Genomic DNA, 22,309 nt, shown 5'->3' on the forward strand with positions numbered 1-22,309 from the left:
CCTTTTAGAGTTTATATAAGTAACGAAATTCTTGCTGTTTTTCTTAGTATTATTTGCTCAAGATTTAATCTGCCTTCGCTTGCCTAAGCTCCTTTGTGACTTGATTACAGACTAGCTTATATCTGCCATAGGCTTCTGTATTGCCTGATAATTTATATGCATCCCATGCATTTTTCTTCTGTGCCACGAGTCTCATTAATTCATTTGACAACTGTTTAGGCCTAAACTTTGAACAATATTTCTTAATCAGTATAAAAAGCCTAGTAGCTTCCACGATTAATTCCTTGAATGCTTCCCGCTTAGAATTTGCTGTTGGTAACATCATCAGTTGGTTCCACTGTACAGAATTTAAAAATTGTCTGAGACCACTGTAGTCATCTTTACAGAAGCAAAAACCCTTTCCTTTACTCCTGATGGTAATTATATCTTTAAGTAAATCCCACATCGGTACACTGTGATCACTACAATCTAGTGGTTCCTTTATCTGCAAATTCTTAATACACGAATAATCACTGCTGATAGCCAGATCAAGAGCTGCTCTCTCTGGTTGCCTCTCTAACATGCTTCTCTAGAAAACAATCATCCAATAAATCCACAAAATCTTGCTAGTGTGTGAGTGGACCAACCCACAAGTTCCGGTCAATATCTGGGAAGTTAAAATTCCCCATTATTTAGGTTATAAATAAATAGTTTTGAGGAATTTTACTGCTATATATTTTTATTATCTAGCAGAATCTGCTTATATAAAGTGAAACTTAGTTTCTGTAAATACTCTTCCTACAGTGAGAATTTTTAGTCTGCTCAAAAACAACATGCATCATGACACTTGCAAACATTTTAGTGTGATCTAAAATTGCAAACATTTTAGCTCCATTGATTTTGTAACTGTAAGTAGTAAAATAAACTACAATCAGTAGCACTTGATAGTTTTGTGGAATTTATTTTTCTGCAAGGTGAGCATTGTTTTAACCATATAGTAATAGAAATGATAATTATCAGTTTTACAGTCTACTTTTTGAAATGTCAATTACATTTATAGAGTTATTTTAGGGTAAGTTGAATAAAAAGATAAACCTCCATGATGATAAAAAAAGCTGCTAGAATTTTGTGGAAGCTGTGCATCTTTAATTACAAACACAGTATTTCTGCATAAAGATAGCTGAAAATTTGTGGAGGGAATGCAATAGAAACAAGGAAAGCATAATTGTCTGTCATTATAGAGAAGGATCTTAAACATTTAGTTCAAGTTATAAGGGTAAAAGATATATTGTGATAGGATGTTTCAGTTATGATTGGAACTGACCATCATCTTATATTGACCAAATTAAAAATGTTAGTGTTGAAAATAGAGGCATAAGTACAAAGCTCAAAAACTGAGGTTTGTCAGAGACTTAAAAATATATATTATAAGAACTTTTTATTAAAAAAAAAAAAAAAAAAATCAAAGTCCGTTTTGGAATATAGAGAAAACTCTAAGAGAGTGCCAACCTATGTTTCAGAAAACATAAAATAAAATTCTGGGAAAATATTGGGAAAGTGTTTTTTAGCATTTAGTTAAATTCTTAGAACAGTTTGGAAACCTTAAGGTGATCAAAAATGATATGGGCAAAACTAAAAGAGAAGAGTATATTAGAAGTATGGAGTAAATATGGAGTCTGTTTCCTTTTCGTTTGTTAATTATTTATTTTTAAAAATTTTTTTATTATTTTATTTTTAATTTTTTTTTTGCTGGTGCAGCATAAGCCATAGGCCTCCTTGCACCATGTGGCGATTGCTAATACTAATATTAATACTAATAATTTGAATTGCTAAATAAGGGAGGTGAAGGCATCACTGAAGAACAGAAAAAGGTTGAAATAGGGGAAATTATCAATTTAGTCTATTGTTGGGGGTAGAGATGGCAATGTAAAATTTCAACTATTGGAAACAGCGGATGTAAAGAAATTAGACCTGAAAGGCTTTTTACCTTTCAGGTCTTTTTTTTTTTTTTTTTTATTTTGTTTTCTGGTTGCAACATATCTAGAGGTTGTTTTCCAAAGGACAAATTCCAGAAATGAGCAAGGCATTAATTGCACTAGTATGTAACGAGGAAAATAAAGCCAATGTGGCAGTTACAAAGGAATTTTATTGCTTAGTTTACTGAATAAATATTTTTGAGAGGGGGGTTAAAAGTATTGTTGAATGTAACCTTGGAGAACAGTTAGGTTCCATGCAAGACAAAAATGCTTAAGAGGGTAGTCGGGTTATGTAATGACCCATCTCTTACAAAGTTGTCCACTCTCTGTCTCTCATAGGAATTCAGTTTCTGCTGCATGCCTATTCTGTAGATACTTCCATGGGTGTCCATTTTTCTGAGTTGGCATATGTAATTCCACTGCTCTCTTCCAAGCCAGTAGAACACATACCACAAGCAGTAAGCATCCAGTCACTGTCCCACTCCAAATTCACAGAACCAACTGTTCCTCTTCCTCCTCATTTATCCCTTCTATTTCTATTTGCTGGAACAACTCTTTCATGTGTGTTGTTTTTATTTAAAAAAAAAAAAAACAAACAAAACACAGCTGACTTGATCAATTTATCTTCATATGGTCATAATCAGAAAATCATAACATTAAGGCAATGACTTTATATGCAGTGTTATGTTTCTTTATTATTTATTTTTTTTGTTTTAAGTGATGAAATCCAAATTATTAATAGCATTGAAGACATTTGTATTTAAATATTTTGTATTTTTATATTTTTGCATATGTTTTTTTTTTTTTTTTTCTCTCTCTCTCTGTTCGTGTTTTCAGTCCAAATTCAAATAGAAAAGGATTTCTTAACTTCAAGTTTTTCAATCCTGGAAGAACAGCCCATGGATATGTTATTGGGTTTAGATATGCTCAAAAGACATCAGGCAAGTTTTAACCTCTGTTTTGTATATCAGTTCTGTTCATAATTTCATTTTTAAAATCATCGAGTAAAGAAAATATTTTCAAGTTATAAATTGCAGTGTGGTAAGCATGAAAAGGGAGGGTTTCAGATTTTGCAGTTATTCTTAGATGAACTTACATGTATGGTCAACCAAACACAATTTTATGGTATGCACTTGAATATTATTGTTAGTGACTGAGTTACAATTTAGCAATGTCTGTGAATTGAAAATGTGACCCCAATTCACAAAGAAGGATCAAAGGGCAACACAAGTAATTATAGACCTGTTAGTTTAACTTCTGTTCCAGGAAAATTAATGGAGGAACTGGTTAAAAAAGCACTGCAGGATCATCTAGACAAGACCTCAGTTATAGCTCGGACACAGCATGGGTTTGTTAAGGGGAAGTCTTGTCTGGCCAATTTGATTGGATACTATGATGTGGTCACAAAGCAACTGGATTCAGGGGATAACTTTGATATCATATATTTGGATCTTAGAAAGGCTTTTAATACTGTTGCACATGGAAGACTGCTGCACAAATTAGAACAGTGCGGCATTGGAGGCAAATTACTGCTATGGATAAAGGTATAGTTGAATGGGAGAAAACAGAGTGGTAATCAATGGATATTGCTCTTTGTGGACTAATGTTATTAGTAGAGTCCCTCAGGGTTCTGTGTTGGGTCCATTGTTGTTTTCTGTATTTATAAATGATATTGATGATGGTATATCAGGCTTATTGTCCAAGTTTGCAGACAATACGAAGGTTGGCAGCGTTGTTAAGGACACTAATGACAGTATGCTGCTGCAATAGGATCTAGAAAAGTTGAGCAGATGGACTGAGCGGTGGCAAATGAAGTTTAACATTGACAAATGTACTACATATGGGAAGCAGTAACTGCAGAGTAATGTATCAACTCTGTGGTACTACACTAACAGTGGTAGAGAACAAAAAGGACCTGGGGATAACTGTGCAGGCAGATATGAAGTTTTCTGAGCAGTGCAGATGGTCTGCAAGAGTAGCTCATGGTGTCTTGTCAATGATATACAGGAATTTTTCTAGCAGGGATAAGGAGGTGATTATCCCCTTGTATAAGGCGATGGTCAGGCCACACCTTGAGTACTGTATACAGGTCTGGAGGCCTCATTTTAAGAAGGATGTAGAGCTGTTGGAACAAGTACAGAGAAGGGCAACAAGAGTAGTGAATGGAATAAAGGGTTGCTCTTACGAAGAAAGGCTTAAGTTTTGCAAATTAGTGTTTGGAGACTAGGCACATGCGAGATGATCTGATTGAGGTGTATAAAGCCTTGAATGGTTTGAGCATGCTCAATGCTGATGGGATTCTTCCTCTTGCTCAGAATAATCACCTGAGAAGGCATAAATTCAAATTGATGAAAGACAGATGTAGGATAGATGTGCGGAAGTTTGCCTTTAGCCAGCGGGTAGTTGATTGGTGGAACAGACTTCCATCTTTTGTTGTGGAAGTTGATAGCCCAAATAAATTTAAGGCTGAGCTGGACAGGTATTTGCAATGAACAGAGCAGTGAAATTGGAGTGTGTTTTTTTTTTTTTGCTGATGCTGTATAAGCTTGCTTTCTTGCATCATGCCTCTGCTAATCATCACTGCAAACTGTAACTTGAAATGTGGATTAGTAGTTTTTAAATTAATTTGTAAGCTTTTAGAATGGTAACAATTGTTTTTATATTGGAAGAAATAACTTAGTTCTTCTTAATACTTTTACTTTCATATTTTTTAGTTTTTAACTATAGCATGCTGGAAATATTGAGTATTACCAGTCTGCTACAAAGGTAGTTTGCTTATATGTAACTTAATTGTGTCCTGGTTCTGTTTGCAAGCACTGTGAACATTTTCCGCCATAAAAAAACATGGGTGTTGCTAAAATTATCTTTCCCGGTCAAAACAGCGCTCAGTGGGTGGGGGAAGAGGGGGTGACAAAATCGCGAGCATGGATGTTTCTTGCTAATCCTTGTTCGGTATGTGTTATGCCCTTGCCATGGAAGGTTTCGTCGTTTGTTTTTAATTTATATGCTTTTAAAATTGAATAAATTTATCAATTTATAAATTGATAAATTTATAAATTGTGCATATAAATTTTGTAAGCATATCAATTTATAAATTGATATGCTTACAAAATTGATAAATCTACCATTTTGCAGTGTAAAACAGACTTTTTCATGTGTGTTAACGGAAGAAAGTGACTTTATTTGGACAAGTTCTTTCTAACCCGTACAAAAATATGGCTATGAATAACAAGGGGAATGTGAAATTATCAAAGAAGGTGATGACATTGGCGAATAAAATTGAGCTATTAGACAAAATTTCTAATGGTGAAAGTGTCCCCTCAGTGGCAAAACATTATAAAAATGAGTCAACGGTACGATCAATGAAGAAATCGGAAGAAAAAATTCGCCATAGTGTCTGTGAAAACGCGCTAATTGCTTCAAAAATTTGCTCTGTAACTCGTGATGTTAAATTAGATAAAATGGAAAAGCTTTAAATCTGTGGATAGAAGACCGAACTCAAAATAAAATTCCGTTAAGTTCACTCATCATTCGTGAAAAGGCAAAACTCCTTTATCAACACTTTAGCAAAACTGGTGATAGCACTGCCGGGATAAGTTTTTTAGCTAGCAAAGGAGCTGGTTTGAAATTTCTAATAAATGTTACATTTAATATTAAACTGTTTCTTATTTTCATTTCGATGCCATATGCTTGCATTTCACTACGTACTGTCTATGTACATAGTCATATTATGAAGGTACATAAAATACATACATAGACAAAATTTTATACTAGTTTTTCTTATATATTTCATACTTTGGAACGGAACCCCTTTATTACTATGGGAGCCATAACTCAGTATTCGTGTTTTCGGTATTCACGGCATTTCTCAGGAACGTAACCCCCGCAAATAGCAGGGGTTTACTGTATACCGCTTTTAGGCTCGAATTCGGAAGCAACACCTAAGAGAAAATTTGTTGAGTAAAAACACTTAGAACCAATTGCAGTGTTGTTCCATGCATGTTACTATAATGTGATTTTTTTAAAAAAATTTTTCGGCTTGAAAATATTGCCCTCAAGAGTTTTCTGAATTTGACTCCATGTAATAACTTTGTTTTGTAAACCTAGGGACCGCTTAAATTTTAAACTTTTTTTATTGTAATAAAATTGTAATATTAAATATTAAATACTAAATAATGTAATTATTAAATACTAAATAATGTAATATTGTAATATTAAACTTTATTGTAATGAAAGCAAATTTTATTACAATAAAATACCAATGAAAGGAATGAAAGATTCAGTTAATGAGAAAATCGATTCTTTATTTTTTTACTAATAATTCAATGTCATGAACTATTTCTGTGGTAGCTAATCGGTAATTTTTGTTCTCAATTTTGACTTGGAGCGCTTCATTCTAGAAAACATCTGTTCACATAAATGTGTGCTTCCGAAGAGGGAGAAGATTCTTGCTGCATACATTCTTAAATTGACAAATTTTCCCTTTTCTACATATTTTGGTAAAATTTTAGAAGAGACACTTCATCAAATTTGATTTTCAGGTCTGAGTCACATTGAAGGTCAATGATTTCCATTTGGAGGTCCCTGGAGTCACATTCTGCAGAGAAGTGGTGAGTTACCACGTTTAGGGTTCTTACTTGAGCGTGGAAATCTTGGAATCTCTTGGAACTCGGTCTGGAGTTGAGATATTGCAGTCACGTGTTGAGGAGCATATTTTGCAGACTGCAATTTCAACATTCCTTGGAAATGAGTTAAATTCTGGTCTTGAAGTTGGTACTTAAAGAGTTCTAATTTCGTGTGAAAAGCTTTGATGTGATTAAACAGAACATACACTGGTTGATCTTTTGACTAGAGCTTCAAATTTAAATCATTCAAATGGAAAGAAATGTCCATAAGGAAGGTAAAGTCGGTCAACCACTTTGATCGTTGAACTCTGATACTGGCTTGCCTTTTGCTGTCATGAGCTCTTGGATGGCATCTTTCAAATCAAAATTCTTCGTGCACACTTTTGAACAGCTTAACCATCGCATGTCGGAGAAGTAGACAACATTGCCATGATCAGCATCCCATTCCATCTGTAGAAAATTTTGAAACTGTTGATGATTCAAAACCCTTTGCTTGGATGAAATTCACAATGTCTGTGATAACTTTCATGACATTTTGAAAACTGAGAGATTTGGCACACAAATTTTCGTGGTGAATGATGCAATGGTAGCTGGTAAATCTGCTTTTTTAAGTGCTATCAATCCTGCTTTTGTTCCAAACATAGCTGGGGCTCCATCCGTTGCTAACCCCGTGAGGTTTTTCAAACTGAGGTGATATCTAGCAAGGGTCATTTTCGCAGCTTCCAGAATGTGTTTCCTTTGTGGTTCCTTTCAAGGGACATAAAACCAACAGTTCTTCAAAGACTAAGTTCGTCGTCAATCACAAAAAGAATAAAAATATCCAACTGAGCTGTAATGGTTAAATCCATGCTTTCATCCAATGCCAATGAGTAAAATTTGCATGCTAGCAACTTTGTTTTCAATGTCTCCTCAACATTCAGTGCCAGTCCTTCTACTCTCCTAGTAAGCCGGGGGTTCCCCCATCTCTGCGTTGTATTCTTTGTAAGTGACACAGGACTCTGTGGAGACCAGAGATTTAAAAAGTGTGTGGGGGTGGCTTGTTGCATAGTGTTATGTTCTGTTGTTTCTCTGACCATTTAGCTGTTGGGGCCCACCATTGCTCACACTTGGCCATGAGGAGGCAGGTCAGGCACCCAGTAGATTATTTAAGTATTCTGGCAGTACTTAAATAATCTACTCAGGCTCCACCACCTAATTTCCAAGAATTTCAGTGGCAAGACCTATATATATATATATATGGGGGGGGGGGATGAACGCTAGAATTTGGAAAGGCCGTTGAGAAAGTTACGAGAAAGCAGTTGAATTTTTTGATGCTAATTTGAATTTGGCGGCTTTGTTAGAGGTGTACTCAGTCGGTTTAGTTAGAATGGGGGGGGGAACAGGTAGAAGGATGGGGACAATAGAGTGGGCATCCCCAAAGAGGTCAGTGGGGACAAGCCCCACCAGGGTGAAGTATGGGGGGGAGGAGACAGAGACCCGTCTCCTCCCTTCCCCCTGCCTGGGATGGGGTTTTAAAGGGAACCCGGTTAGAGTACCCAGTTCAGATCGCCAAATGGCATGTTGGCAGCAAAGCTGCAGTAGGTCTTCATCGGTGATGGTTGTCAAGTCCATGTCTTGTCGAATCTGGTAGGAAGTTAAAACTGCCCATCCTGCTCTGGGAGTGGGATATGTTAGCTGGCAGTGGGGAACCCACCAGGAGAGGAGGAGTGGGAGAGACACATTTCTTCATTCATAATCCACATTTTCACTCTACTTGCATTCTATTTTTATACTTTTTTTTTTATAGTTTAGAATATATATATATATATTTTTTGTTAGGATATATATATATATATACACACACACACAGTTGTGCCCCCGTATCCGCTGATTCAGTTACCCGTGGTTAACCATGGAAAAAAAATACGAAAAAACTTAACACGTGCTACTTGCGTGTCCAATATGATGCTTCCCTTTACTTTTTACGATGCCGATTTTAAATCGAATAGCTTCCCTTTAATTTTTTACAATGTCGTGTATGGTTTGGTCACCAGTATTATAATGGTTCTTTAGAGATTTAACGGATGCACCATTTTAAAATTTTTGAATAATTTCAAGTTTTTGTTTAATTTGAAAGCGCAACTCCTGCATTTACCCATCATTTTTGCGATTTCTAAACAAAAAAATAATAATAATAAATAAATAAAAAAAATTCTGACATTCCTGACATAAATAACGAGACAAAATTTGTGCTTTTGCCGTGTGCCAGAACACAACAATCGACATGACGCACTAAATCAGACTAAACATTTGGTCTCTTTTTTTTTTTTTTTTTTTTTTTTTTTTTTTTAAGCAGTAGGTGATAGTGTGAAGCCAGCAAGGGTTGGAAGATAATAGGTGCCCTAATCTCACAATGATGACTTATAATGCCAGTTCTTGTCACTTATTTACGACTTGCAAAATATCTGTTTATACCTATTCTAGTTATTACTTGAATTTTTTTTTTTTTTTTTTTAATTTGGAGTCTTAGTGTCCTGGTAAATCGAGAGTCTGCTGTACTTTATTATTACTGTATTTAATATTGGTAATATCTTAAAGTATGTTTAATCACTAGGTGGTAGATGGCTTTCATCAACCGGTGAAATACTACCACTTTGCTTACTGGAGGCTTGAAGTGGTGAAACCCATGTTTAGTCTCTAGAGCAAAGTTTCCGGCATCCCCCCCCCATACTTCTCCTTCAACCCATGCACGGTACTAAGTACTATAGGTTTTGATACCTTTCGTGTTTGTGGTTTTCATAAAAAAAAAAAAAAAAAATTTCTCAATTAAACTTTATTATTCGTACGAGACAGACAATCGAGTAACATTATTATCTACGAGTTATTGAACCACCCTCGTATGTACAAGGAAATCACATGTATATGGGGTCAGCAGGTGTTCGCTTATATTTACGGTTTCAGCCATCCGCGGTAGGTCTCGGAACATATCTCCCGCGGATATGGGGGTATTACTATATATATATTTCCCCCCACTCATTCATCTCTTTCTCCCACACCAGAGGGGGAACACCCGGCTGGCCTCCCTGTGGCGGGTATTGGTAACGTCGGGTCTCACTAGGGGCCCGGCGGCTAACGGGCCGGATGAACAATGGGCACAACAAACTACACAGTACATATCCCACACACTTTTAAATCTCTGGCTTGTCCGATACAGAGAACATATGCGGAGATGGGAGAAATCCCGGGTGCCGTCAGACCCCGAACATACCTAATACCAGAGGGGGATGCAGTGGTGTGTAATGTAATTTAAATACTAATGCTTAATAATTAAGCTAAATAAGAAAGAATATAAAAGATTAAAACTAGGGTTAGTGTGAACTTAACTATAACATTTATGGTTTGTGTTCTTTTTCTCACACACTTACACTCTCATTCATTCTTCTGGCTTTCATTTCATTTGTTTGACCCTCTTTCTGCACTGCCCTCTCTGGGCACCTCAACTTACTATTATTCTTCAGTTGTGGTGCAGGCCTAGCTGCAAGTTTTTTGCAGGTCAGGAAAGAATGTAGTGATAGTGTTTGTTAGTACAGTAATACCCCGACTTACGCTACCCCGACTTACGCGAACTCGGAGTTACGCGGTTCTTGATTTTTTCGTTTGGCAACGCTGCCGCCCACTATCTTCAAGGTCGTTTTTCATATGTTATCGATATACGGTGCGACGGCGGAGAATGAGAGCGAAAGATGAACAAAATTCAACTTTGCTGCTTTTATGTTTTTTATATCAGTGAAGGGGAAACACATTTCACCATAATAACGTAAAAACCAACACAATTCCAGCTATCGATATAATCGCAAATGCAATTAGATGGAGTTCACTACCAGTTTATAACAGATTCCACTAGCAGAAACGAAACTGGATTTTTATTGTTTTATGGTAGTAACCCCTAGAAATGTGAGGTGTTAATAGCGTATCTCTGCCTTTATGGTGTTGTTTATTCAGTTGCTACATGCGCGCAGCTTTGTTTATGCGTATCAAGCGTGTTTTGTAACTGTTTTGTAATTGTGCTTTATTCCCTAAAAATGAGTAAAATACTTAATTAAAAGGTGTGAAAAGGAAGCGTCCTGGTGAAGACACTGCAGATTCAGAGAGAAAAAGAAAAGCAATTATCGATAAACAGAGGCGGACTGGGTCAAAAATTCTTACCCGGGAAAATTTATAGTGGCCTCATACTATGGTTTATGGCCAAAATTACACTGGCCCACCGGGGTTTCCCCGGTAAGGCCAGTGTAATTTTGGCCATAAACCATAGTATGGCCAGTCCGCCTCTGTCGATAGAGAAAAAATATGAAATTGTGAAACGCTTTGAGCGAAATGAAAGACCATGTGATATTGCACGTGCTACAGGCCTAAATGAAGCAACGGCGAAAAGCACATGACAATTGCAAACTTGACAGGTTGAAAATTGAAAAGGGCTCAATTGTAAAGGGCTTAAAAATTTTAGAAAACATACTCCAACGAAGAACGCGTTATAGCTACAAAGCAAGGAATAAAAAAAATTATTAGCTTGCTACGAAGAAATTCTGCGTGAAAAAAAGAACGCGCTGTGTCGTCAGACGAATTTGTTAGATTTTATGAAGCCATCGACATCGAAATAACTTTTTAACGTAAGTCATTTGTTTTTTTAATACATATTTTGTATTAATATGTATAAAGAACTGCAATTTTATTAATATTTTTCTTCTAAACTAGTGTTTTTGTTAGTCCTTGGTCCCAATTAAGCAAAATTTATATGTATTTATATGCAAAGTTGTACCCCGACTTACGCGAATTCGACTTACGCGATTTTCGTCGGACCCACCTATCGTGTAACTTCAGGGTATTACTGTATATATAAAGTGATGTAAGTTATTATTAACTTTGTAATTTTTCTGCCAATTAAATTTGCTCTTCCACTCATTCACTCTCTTTCCCTCAAGCTGGGTCCATCTTTCTTTCACCAAAACTGAAGTTTATTCCCTTTTACCATAATTCACTCTTTCACTCTGACTCACGTATGTATGTTTCCATCACAGTGTGGCACCTGGATCTACATCCATCTCCACCAATATAATTGTAGGCATATTACTCATCTAAATATGGTTGCTTCACTCTGACACAGTGATATATTCTGATTTGTTATCCAACAGCTCTCCATTACTTTGCATTAGCATTAGCAGAGGCATATGATGCAAGAAAGCAAGCTTATGCAGCATCAGCCAAAAAAAAAAAAAAACCCCTTATTTCACCTATCCACTCGCTCCAAATGTTTGTCAAGTTCTGCCTTGAATCTATTTAAGCTATCAACTTCTACAACGACAGATGGAAGTTTGTTTCAGGAATCAACAACCCGCTGGCTAAAGGCAAACTTTTGCACATCTATCCTATACAATTTGAATTTATGCCTCTCAGGTGATTATTCTGAGCAAGAGGAAGAATCCCATCAGCATTGAGCATGCTCAAACCATTCAAGGCTTTATACACCTCAATCAGATCACCTTGCAGGTACCTAGTCTCCAGACACTGTAATTTGCAAAACTTAAGCCTTTCTTTGGAAGAGCAACCCTTTGTTCCATTCACTAATCTTGTTGCCCTTCTCTGTACTCGTTCCAACAGATCTACATGCTTCTTAAAATGAGGCCTCCAGACCTGTATACAGTACTCAAGGTGTGGCCTGACCATTGCCTTATACAAGGGGATAATCACCTCCTTATCCCTGCTAGAAAAATTCCTGTATATCATTGACAAGACACCATGAGCTACTCTTGCAGACCATCTGCACTGCTCAGAAAACTTCATATCTGCCTGCACAATTACCCCCGGGTCCTTTTCATTCTCTACCACTATCAGTGTAATACCACAGAGTATACATTACTCTGGGGTTACTGCTTCCCATATGTAGTACTTTACATTTGTCAATGTTAAACTTCTCAGCCACCTCTCAGCCCATTTGCTCAACTTTTAGATCCTATTGCAGTAGTGTACTGTCATTAGTGTCCTTAACAACCATGCCAACCTTTGTATCGTCTGCAAACTTGGACATTAAGCTTGATATGCCATCATCAATATAATTTATAAATACAGAAAACAACAATGGACCCAACACCGAACCCTGAGGGACTCCACTAATAACATTAGTCCACGATGAGCAGTGTCCATTGATTCTCTCTCTCTTCTCCCACTCAACCATCCCTTTATCCATAGCAGCAATTTGCCTCCAATGCTACACTGCTCCAATTTGTTCAGCAGTCTTCCATGTGCAACATTATCAAAAGCCTTTCTAAGATCCAAATATATGATATCAAAGTTATTCCCTGCATCCATTTCCTTTGTGACCACATCACAGTGTCTAATCAAATTGGTCAGGCAAGACTTTCCCTTAACAAAACCAGCTGTGTCTGAGCTATAACTGAAGTCTTGTCTAGATGATCCTGCAGTGTTTCTTTAACCAGTGCCTTCATTAATTTTCCTGGAACAGAAGTTAAACTAACAGGTCTATAATTACTTGTGTTACCCTTCGATCCTCCTTTGTGAATTGGGTTCACATTTGCACATCTCCAGTCCATGGGTACATCCCCTGAGTCCAGAGAAACTCTCATAATTATGGCTAAGGGTTTGCTTACTTCCTTTGCTGCCTCCTTTAATATAACTGGATAGATCCCATCCACCCCGGGTGCCTTTTTTATGTTTATCTTCAACAATTTCTCCTCCACTTTCCTCTCAGTTATTACAAAATCATCTAGCTCACTGCCAGAGTTTAATTCACCTCTGGCATTCCCCTCCCTGATAACTCCTCATGTGTGAATGTAGATGCAAAATACTCATTTAGTTTGTTACCCACCCGAGCAGGATCATCAACAGTTGAACTATCAATATCCAGTGGACCAATCTGATTCATCCCTTTCCTTCTAGAGTTTACATAGGTAAAGAACTCTTTGCTATTTATCTTTGCATCCTTTGCCAAAGATTTCTTATCTGCCTTTGCCTGCCTAATCTCCTTTGTGACTTGGTTACAGACCATCTTATATCTATCATAGGCTTCCGTGTCACCCATTAATTTATATGTATCCCATGCATTTTTTTCTCTGCCACATGTTTCAGTAGTTCATCTGACATCCATTTAGGCCTAAACCTTGAACAATATTTCTTAGTTGGTATGTAAAGCCTTGTAGCTTCCAAGATAAATTCTTTGAATGCTTCCCATTTTGAATTTGCTGTTGGTAACATCAGTTAGTCCCACCATATAGAATTTAAATACTGTCTCAGACCACTGTAGTCGCCTTTACGAAAACAAAAACCCTTCCCTTTACCCATGACGGTAGTTACCTCTTTGAGTATATACCACTTCAGCACACTGTGATCACTGCCAACTAGTGATTCCTTTATCTGCAGGTTCTTAATGCATGAAGAATCACTACTGATAATCAGATCAAGAGTATTACTCTCTCTAGTTGCCTCCTGAACATGCTGATGTAGAAAACAATCATCCAATAAATCCACAAAAGCCTTGCTAGTGTGTGTGTGTGACCAACCCACAAATTCTAGTCAATATCTGGGAAATTAAAATCCCACATTATAAGACTCTGATTTACTGGCCCACTCTATTTCCCTATACACTTTCTTCTAATACTCATCAGAGTCATTAGGTCTATAACACACTCCTACTCTCAAATTTGATCTCCCAATGCTTATGTCACATCACACTGACTCGACACTGCACTGTCCAGCGACATCGACTGGCTTCACTTCCTTGGATTTTATGTGTTTGTTAACTAATAGCATAACCCCTCCTCCCTTCCTATCCTGTCTATCCTTCCTGTACACACTGTACTCCCCAAATTCCAGTTCTGCATTCCTTATATCTGTGTGACACCACATCTCTGATATCCCAACAATATCTGCCTTTGATGTTTTGAGCAATACCTCAATATCTTTGTAGAGGGATCAGTGAACAATTTACATTCACTTGTTTCATAGGCCACAATTCCTAGCTTAATATATCCACTTTCAACATTAGGCAAATTTCGACCTCAATGCAGTCAGTCAGGAGTCTATGAATGATGCAGTCATGTACATCACAGAAAATATCGTCCAAGCAGCTGCCAGTGCCATTCCGAAAGATCTACCCGGTTTCCACCTTTTACAAACCACAGTGGAATTACACAATGTACAGCAGAAAAAAAAGGCTTAAAACAAAGCTCGGGGGATATTCACGGTAAGTCCAATAGCCTTTAAATGGGCATGAGCCAAATACATTTGCCATCAGAGTCAAAAGGAATCATGGTTCCGTTTTACATCATCTATTACCAGCATTAAGGTGGTCTGGGATAAAATCCAGAAAATGAAGGGAAAATATAATCTCACTCTTCATCAATCCTGTAATATAATGGATGCAGTATTGCAGAACCATCTGCAGTAGCCAATGCTTTTGGATAGCACTTTCAAACATATCTGGTATATCTTCCTGTTCCAGGTCCTGAAACAAAAGAGAAAAACAGTCATTAAATTTCACACCAAAGGGCCTTTTTCCCTACAATGTGTCTTTCACTCTGCAGAAACTAAAAAGAGCTCTCTACCATTCTAAGGCAAGTGTTGTTGGACTAGATGGTATCCATTATAAAGTGCTTAAGCACCTTTCACCATCCATGCAATTTCCGGATTTCTGGCTCATGGCAATTGTTCTTGCCGTTGCGAAGTCAGGAAAGGATCCTAAAATCCCTACTAATTATCGTCCTATTGTTCTTACTAGCTGTCTGTGTAAAATCCTGGAGAAAATGGTTAACTTTTGTTTAATATGGTATTTAGAATCAAACAACTTTCTCTCTTGCTTCCAGTGCAGTTTCCAAAGGAACCAGTCCACATGGACCATCTTATTAGACTGGAAACATCCATCCAGGATGCTTTCCAAAACGAGAACATTTGGTGTCTGTATTCTTTGACATGGAGAAGGCGTATGACACAACTTGGAGATTTGGAATCTTAAAAAAAAGATTTGCATGACCTTGATCTGAGAAGGCATCTCCCTTTTTTATTAAAAACTTTTTAACCAATCGGTCCTTCCGAGTTCATGTGGGATCCTCACTTTCCTGTCCCTTCTGCCAAGAGGAGGGAGTACCACAAGAATTCGTATTAAGTGTCACGCTTTTCATCATCAAAGTAAATTTTATCACAGAGCAACTTCCTCCAGCGGTAAACACCACCCTCTATGTTGATGACTAGCATATTTTGTCAGTCATGCAACATGAGGTTTATTGAAAGACAACTGCAACAAGCCATTAATCACCTTAATTTCTGGGCACTTGCTAATGGATTCAGGTTTTTGCAACAGGAGACCATTTGCATACACTTTTGTTATAAGTGTAATCTTCATCCTGAACCTGAATTTAAGGCTTGGGGAAAATGATATTCCAGTAGTGTCAGACACAAAATTCTTGGGGCTCGTATTTGATAAGAAGTTGACCTTCCTGGAACATATCAGTCAACTCCATACAAAGTGCAAAAGAGCCTGGAACATATCAATCAACTCCATACAAAGTGCAAAAGAGGCCTTAATATTCTTCTCTCTCTCTCTCTCTCTCTCTCTCTCTCTCTCTCTCTCTCTCTCTCTCTCTCTCTCTCTCTCTCTCTCTCTCTCTCTCTCCCCCCACTGTCTTGGCATGCGGATCAATACACTTTACTAAGCATCTACCGTGCAATTGTGTGATCCAAACTAGATTACAGGCCCCAGGTATAAGCGTCAGCCAGAGAAAGTGCCTTCGATGGCTGGATCCTGTCCATCCTCTGGCTATTCTTATCACTTCTGGAGAATTTTGAACATCTCCTGTCCAGAGCCTATACATTGAAGCAAATGAACCACCCCTCTCGCTTCGACTTAAGCAGTTGTCTCAAGTATTCTTTTAAACTGAAATCCCTGCCAGACCATCTATGTGGCCATGTGTTTTTGAGCCAAATTGGGAAAATTTGTATAATGCCCGTCGGACTGCCAACCGACCTTTCGGTATTCGTGTCCAAGAGCTACTCAGGGAGTTCACCATCACGGTAGACAAGGTTGCCCAAACACCAAAGCAAACCCTTTCACCCTGGCATGCTCATATTACACATGCAACTTTTCCCTTAAGAACCGGGCAAAGTTTGAGACTTGTAGATCTGTCTCTGAGATCTGTCTACTTGTAGCATATGGGAAGAACTTAACTCTCAGTTAGATGTGTCAGATCATAAAACATTAGTGTTGCATCACACCTTTTTAATTACATTTATGATTATTTGTACTATGAATGTTATTATAGTGTCTAATTAGACACTGAATTTAACTTTGTAAAACAGGAATTACAAACTTTAAATCTACTATTCCTAAATGTAATTCACAATGGGCAGTGAAAGGTATTATTTTACTTTACTTCTTCTTTTTTTTTTTTTTAGTGCTGCATTGATTTGAAGAGGAGTGTTCTAGTAATTGGTACTACAGGAACTGAAACACCCTTCCTGCATGAGGGTGACTTGCCTGAATGTGCAAGACTACAAATGTCTCAGTTACCAATACCAGCTGGAGCCATTGAAGAACAGGAAGACCAACAGTTGGCTGAAGCACTTGTTCGCTCTGCGTCAGAAGGTGCATTTTTTTCTGTTACTATTACTGCTACATTCAACTTTGTATTTTTAAAACTAGGTAATTTTATTTCAAATATGATGACAGTTGATTTGAATGTGAATATCATATACCTTAACAAGGTATATGATAAGGTGCTTCTGATATAGTTATAATAAAAAACAAGTTCTTTTCAGCATTTCCTTCATCATGACTTAATTGAGACTGACTTCCGGCTTTAACATAATAAGCATTTGTTCACGAGTTGATTTGCATGTGGTGATGAAAACATGAAATAACTTTTAGAAATGATCTTAAAGGACAACATCACTTGTGGGGTATTAAATTGAATGCTTTATTATTATTATTTTTTTTTTTTATGAAAAAAATATACCTGAATTTCCTGTGGAAAAAAAGATACTTTGCTTCTGTTGTTAGTGCTCTATTCACATTTTTGGCTTCTTTACAAACATTTCAGCATTTACCTACTGGAGATAAGTAGTAGTATGCTTCAAGTGCCCACAGTATTGTACATACATGTATTAGTGCCTTGAATAACAGTAATTTACACCCACTCAGTTTCCTGTACTTTCTGGTGAAGCTATACTACTCTGTAGGCACCTCCGTGGGCAGGAGCGACAGTGTATAGCACACACTTCTTGATTAGACCGGGGTTCGAGCCCGTGACCACCAAATACGGAGAATGCGGAAAGGTCAGGGAATGACCACCGCATATCCTCGGAGCAATATGGCCTTAGTTGCTAATGCTCCTAAAAAAATAAAATAAAAAATAACCAAAATAACTACTCTGTAATTGGTTCAGAAGGTCTGTTTCATTGTGCATTTCTGTGGAATACAGAGGTTTTCCTGGTGAATATTTTAGCTTTGTCCTTATCTAGGGCACCATTGCAGAATTTTATAATTTCATTCATCTGCATCCAGTGACCAGTGTGGCAGTGTTCCATTTTGTAGGAGTCTGGATGTCCAGTAGAATACCTTCCATTAATGTGGGGAGAGTTCATTGTCATAATCATCCAAATCTGTTACACCCTGTTTTTTTTGCTTTTATTTATTTATTTTTATTTTATTTATTAAACTTGGCGGTCCCAGCTAGCTTTCCTGGCAATCCCACCATCTATGTAAAATACCATACGAATAATTTATGTAATACATATAATATAATACAAGATATAATACACACTGCCACTAGTGTCACCATGATGGCATAATAGCCCTTCTGGATTATCAGATTCCTTTTCACAGTTTTTTCCCATATTCTGTTTTATGTTAGATCTTTAGCCTTAGAGTAAGCCCTCTTTTTCTCTAATGATTTTGTAACACCAGCAATCAGTTGTATTCTTGGTCTGCCTCTAAGTGTATTATTATTCAGTTTTTTTTTTTTTTTTAAATATTTTTTTTTAGCTATCACCTTTTTCCATCCTTTTCACATACACACACCATCCTAAGTTTGTTTCACTTACCTTGGATTGGATGTATCTACTCAGACATTTTTTTTCAAACTTCCTTATCTATATTTGCATCCACCTGTTCCATTTATTTTTCTTAAAACTCTAATTTTGAAAGATTTTTATTTTTGATTAGTTTCTCTGTTGGGATAAGCTCAGTTCTCAGCTCTATAGGTTAAAATGGTTTTAAAAAACTGTTATAAATAGCTATTTTTTTTTTATTTCTACTAATTTATCTTGTTTCCAAATTAATTTATTTAAATCACTTCCTGTTTTACTTATTGTGTTGTTTATTTCCATATTTAATCTTCCAACTTCATTAAAGACTCTTCCAGAAATTGACTAAAAAAAAATTGCTGTTGCTCAGTCATAAGGATGCAGGTGTTCTGTGCTCTGAGTATTGTATGTTCTGAATTCATCCCAAAATAAAGTGTCATTAGAAAGATGTTGCACAGGGATATCATGTAATGCTTATGCCTCAAGCTATCAGCTGAAAATGGCATAAGTTTCGGAAATGGAAGAATTGGGAGTTACTCCTTGAGAGTCGCTTGCTACCCAGAAACTCATGTTTCATAAATTAAAAAAAAAAAAAAAAAAAACTAATAAAAGTTAATTAGGTTAAACTTTTGGTTTAATCTAATTAAAGCACCTTTTCCTCTATTTTATTTCTGTTATTTATTCTTTCTTTTATTTATAGGAACAGTAACAAGGGTTCCACCTTGTGCATTACCACCAGCTCGAGCCTGTGCTAGTTCCCCTGATCTTCATCCCAGTGACAAGTTCACAGAACCTGATATACAGAATCTGATGAAAATGGGATTTCCTAGGCAACAAGTTATACGTGAACTGAGGAATTTCAATGGTGATACTACTCAAGCAATGGCAGCTCTCTTTGCCAAATCTCTAAAGCTGCCTTAGCCTTTACAAATTGGAATAGTCTTGTAAAGGATAGTATCTGTTTTTTTACATGCAAGTTACCACTTCAGTGATGTATATGGTAGCAAATGTGTGAATCTTGAAGTCACTACACACTTCCCACAGTGCTACTTCATGTGTTTTGATGTGGTTAACTTCCTCCTAAATAGAGTCCTGGTTAAAACTCCTTGCATTTTAAATGCTTTATAAGAGTGACTTAAGTTTCATTCATGCAATATCTCAGGTGTTAGTGAAAGCAAGTTGACAGTTGTAGCTATTATTCTATAGTTGGAATTTTTTTATACATGATCAAAGACACCCAAGTGACTTAGGTAATTTTTTATTACAATTTTTGTTACTGTTTTATACCTTGACCACTATGGTTGTATTCTAAAGGGAAGAAAATAGTTTAAGTAAATTAACAAAAATGACAAGCACTGTTACCCTAAAACCATTGTTATATATACAAACATTATATATCAACTTGGCTTATAAAATTATATCAACTTGGCTTATAAAACTGATTTGTAGTACTATAAAAACAGTACTTCAGAAATGGAAGATATGAAAATATCTTATTTAAAACCTGTAGTCTAGAAAAGTCACTACTGTAGAATTAAATCACTATAGCAAGAATAATTTTACACTGTATACAATAATTTTTGTATTGAGCTTTCCTTGGGAATAATTTAAGCTGTGTGGTTTAGCGGAGTATTCCATCTTTATTATACAGAATCTACAAGTATTATTTTTTATAATCTACCTTTTTTAAATTCACATTACGATAAATTTGAAACTATGCTGCAGCAGTTTTTGATATTTTGGAGGTTTAAAGTTTGTGTACGAAACATTATGCATAGGATAACTTGAAAATATAGGTTTGCTGTTCTTATAAGATTAGCTTGGATTCAGTACATTATATGCATGCCGATATGCACATAATGTATTGCAGTACGTACCCAGTATAAAAAAAGAAGTGAATTGAAATCATGTACACTCAATGCTAAACTTACTATAAATTAAATATTCTTGTTAGAAAATGTGGTTATGCATTTCATAATTATGGTTTGTCAGAGAGAGTGTAGATGAAACATTCTGCACTCTTTTTGCTGTCTCAGTTTCTTCCCATTACGAGGTCCTGAATTTTAGGCTGCTATCAGGTGTATCTGTATACGAACTTTTTTCAGGGTTGTCATTGCAATTCTTTTGTTTTTGTCAGTGCTATTGCTGTTTATTTCATAAACAGTTCCCTTCAGTTGTTCCCACAAAAAAGAAAGCAGATTATTTAGGCACTATGAAACATCAGGCATATGCATATTGTAACTTTGCTTACTACAAACTACTTTGCTTTTAAATGGATAACACTGATAGATTAAAGTACTACCACATTATCATATTTTGGCTGTTTTTCTTGTCCTTGGGGCTTGCATTTTACAGTGATCACTATAAACTTATAAGATATGCTAGGGTGGTGGTGGTGACATGATAATTCAAGGCACCTCAGAAAGATAAATGTTATTTAATTATCAAACAAAATTAAACACATTTCTTTTATTAAGTTGTGTATACAGTACTAGTAGCATATACATTTGATCACAACCTGTGGCAGTTCTTCAGTTTTTCTAGCTGCCTTATCCATAAATATTGATTCCACCCCACGTTCTAAATTCTACATAAATCAAATAGGCCTATCAAAACTAAATTTAATCAGTTTTTTTGGAAAGCTACATCTTTTTTTGCCTTTGAAGCTTTTGTTTTGGAGCACTGATTTCCTTTTCAAATGTATATATGCTTGGAAGTTAACTTAGTGAAATAGGATAAGAATAAAAAATTAAGTGGATAGGCCATGAATTGTGAGTCTATAATTACTGAAATGATCTTTGATTTCCCTGATGGCTGGTATTATGTGTGTGCATGTGAGTGAAACATTCTTTATTATAACAGGTTTTTATCTACAAACAAATCATTAGATTCTACTAGTAGCATATAGTTTTTTAGTTAAATACTTACTAAATTTGGTTTTAAAGATATATTTCCTTATTGTGAATTTTTTTGTGAATAACCAATTTATATTGTTTTGTTTAATTTTTATATTTTTAAATACAATTGTATTAAAAAAAATACATTCACAAAGTCTTCAGCACTGAAAGCTATGTATAGTTAATTAAGCACCTTGGCTGTCTCAGATTTTTACTTTTTTAACACACCATATTACATACATATAATCTTCTTTTATTTGCAGAAAATGAGTTCTTATTTGTTTTGAGCATTAAAAATTTTGTGCTGTTAAAAATTATTTTTAATGTTTCACATGACAAGATAATTCACATGGGTGAAAAATTGCTTTACTGTGACAGAATTCGAGCATTATGTTGGCAAACATTTCATGATTTATTGTATAATTGCAGTAATTACAGTTTAAAAATAAGCTCACAGGACATATGATATATTGGGTATAATACTGTTACTGTAATCTGTATAAAAATTCCGATATGACAAAAAATAATGAGCAAGATTATTATACCCAAAACATCCATATGATCGTGTCAGTTTATTTTGAAATAGTAATTCCTGCTGTTTTATAGTAAAAAAGAAAATTTTAGCTAATGTAGTGCTGTATGTAATTTTTTTATAGTTTAGTGCCTACATTAATAAAATATTTTTCAAATTCTCCCAACTTGGAAATATTTCTTTTTGAGTTCCAGTATTTTTGGCCATCCTATAGTAGGAATGCTATTTTTTTAA

General features: G+C 36.0%; 1 protein-coding gene across 3 annotated transcripts in view; it reads left to right on the top strand.

Annotated features, from left to right (window-relative positions):
• The window catches only part of rngo (DNA damage inducible 1 homolog rngo), a 210,460-nt gene that overhangs the window by 150,540 nt on the left and 37,611 nt on the right, over positions 1-22,309 (top strand). For 2 of the 3 annotated variants that reach the window (XM_090368801.1, XM_090368802.1), the window contains exons 6-7: positions 2,793-2,896; positions 17,018-17,207. In XM_090368801.1, the coding sequence (XP_090224927.1) occupies positions 2,793-2,896; positions 17,018-17,207 (294 nt within the window). Of the gene's footprint in view, positions 1-2,792; positions 2,897-17,017; positions 17,208-19,346; positions 19,897-22,309 lie in introns of all 3 variants that reach the window. The other variant, XM_090368800.1, reaches the window with a different exon arrangement.

The sequence above is a fragment of the Mastigoproctus giganteus genome, chromosome 2 (genome assembly GCF_048544385.1).
Source record: "Mastigoproctus giganteus isolate SK-2022 chromosome 2, ASM4854438v1, whole genome shotgun sequence".
Taxonomy (NCBI): domain Eukaryota; kingdom Metazoa; phylum Arthropoda; class Arachnida; order Uropygi; family Thelyphonidae; genus Mastigoproctus; species Mastigoproctus giganteus.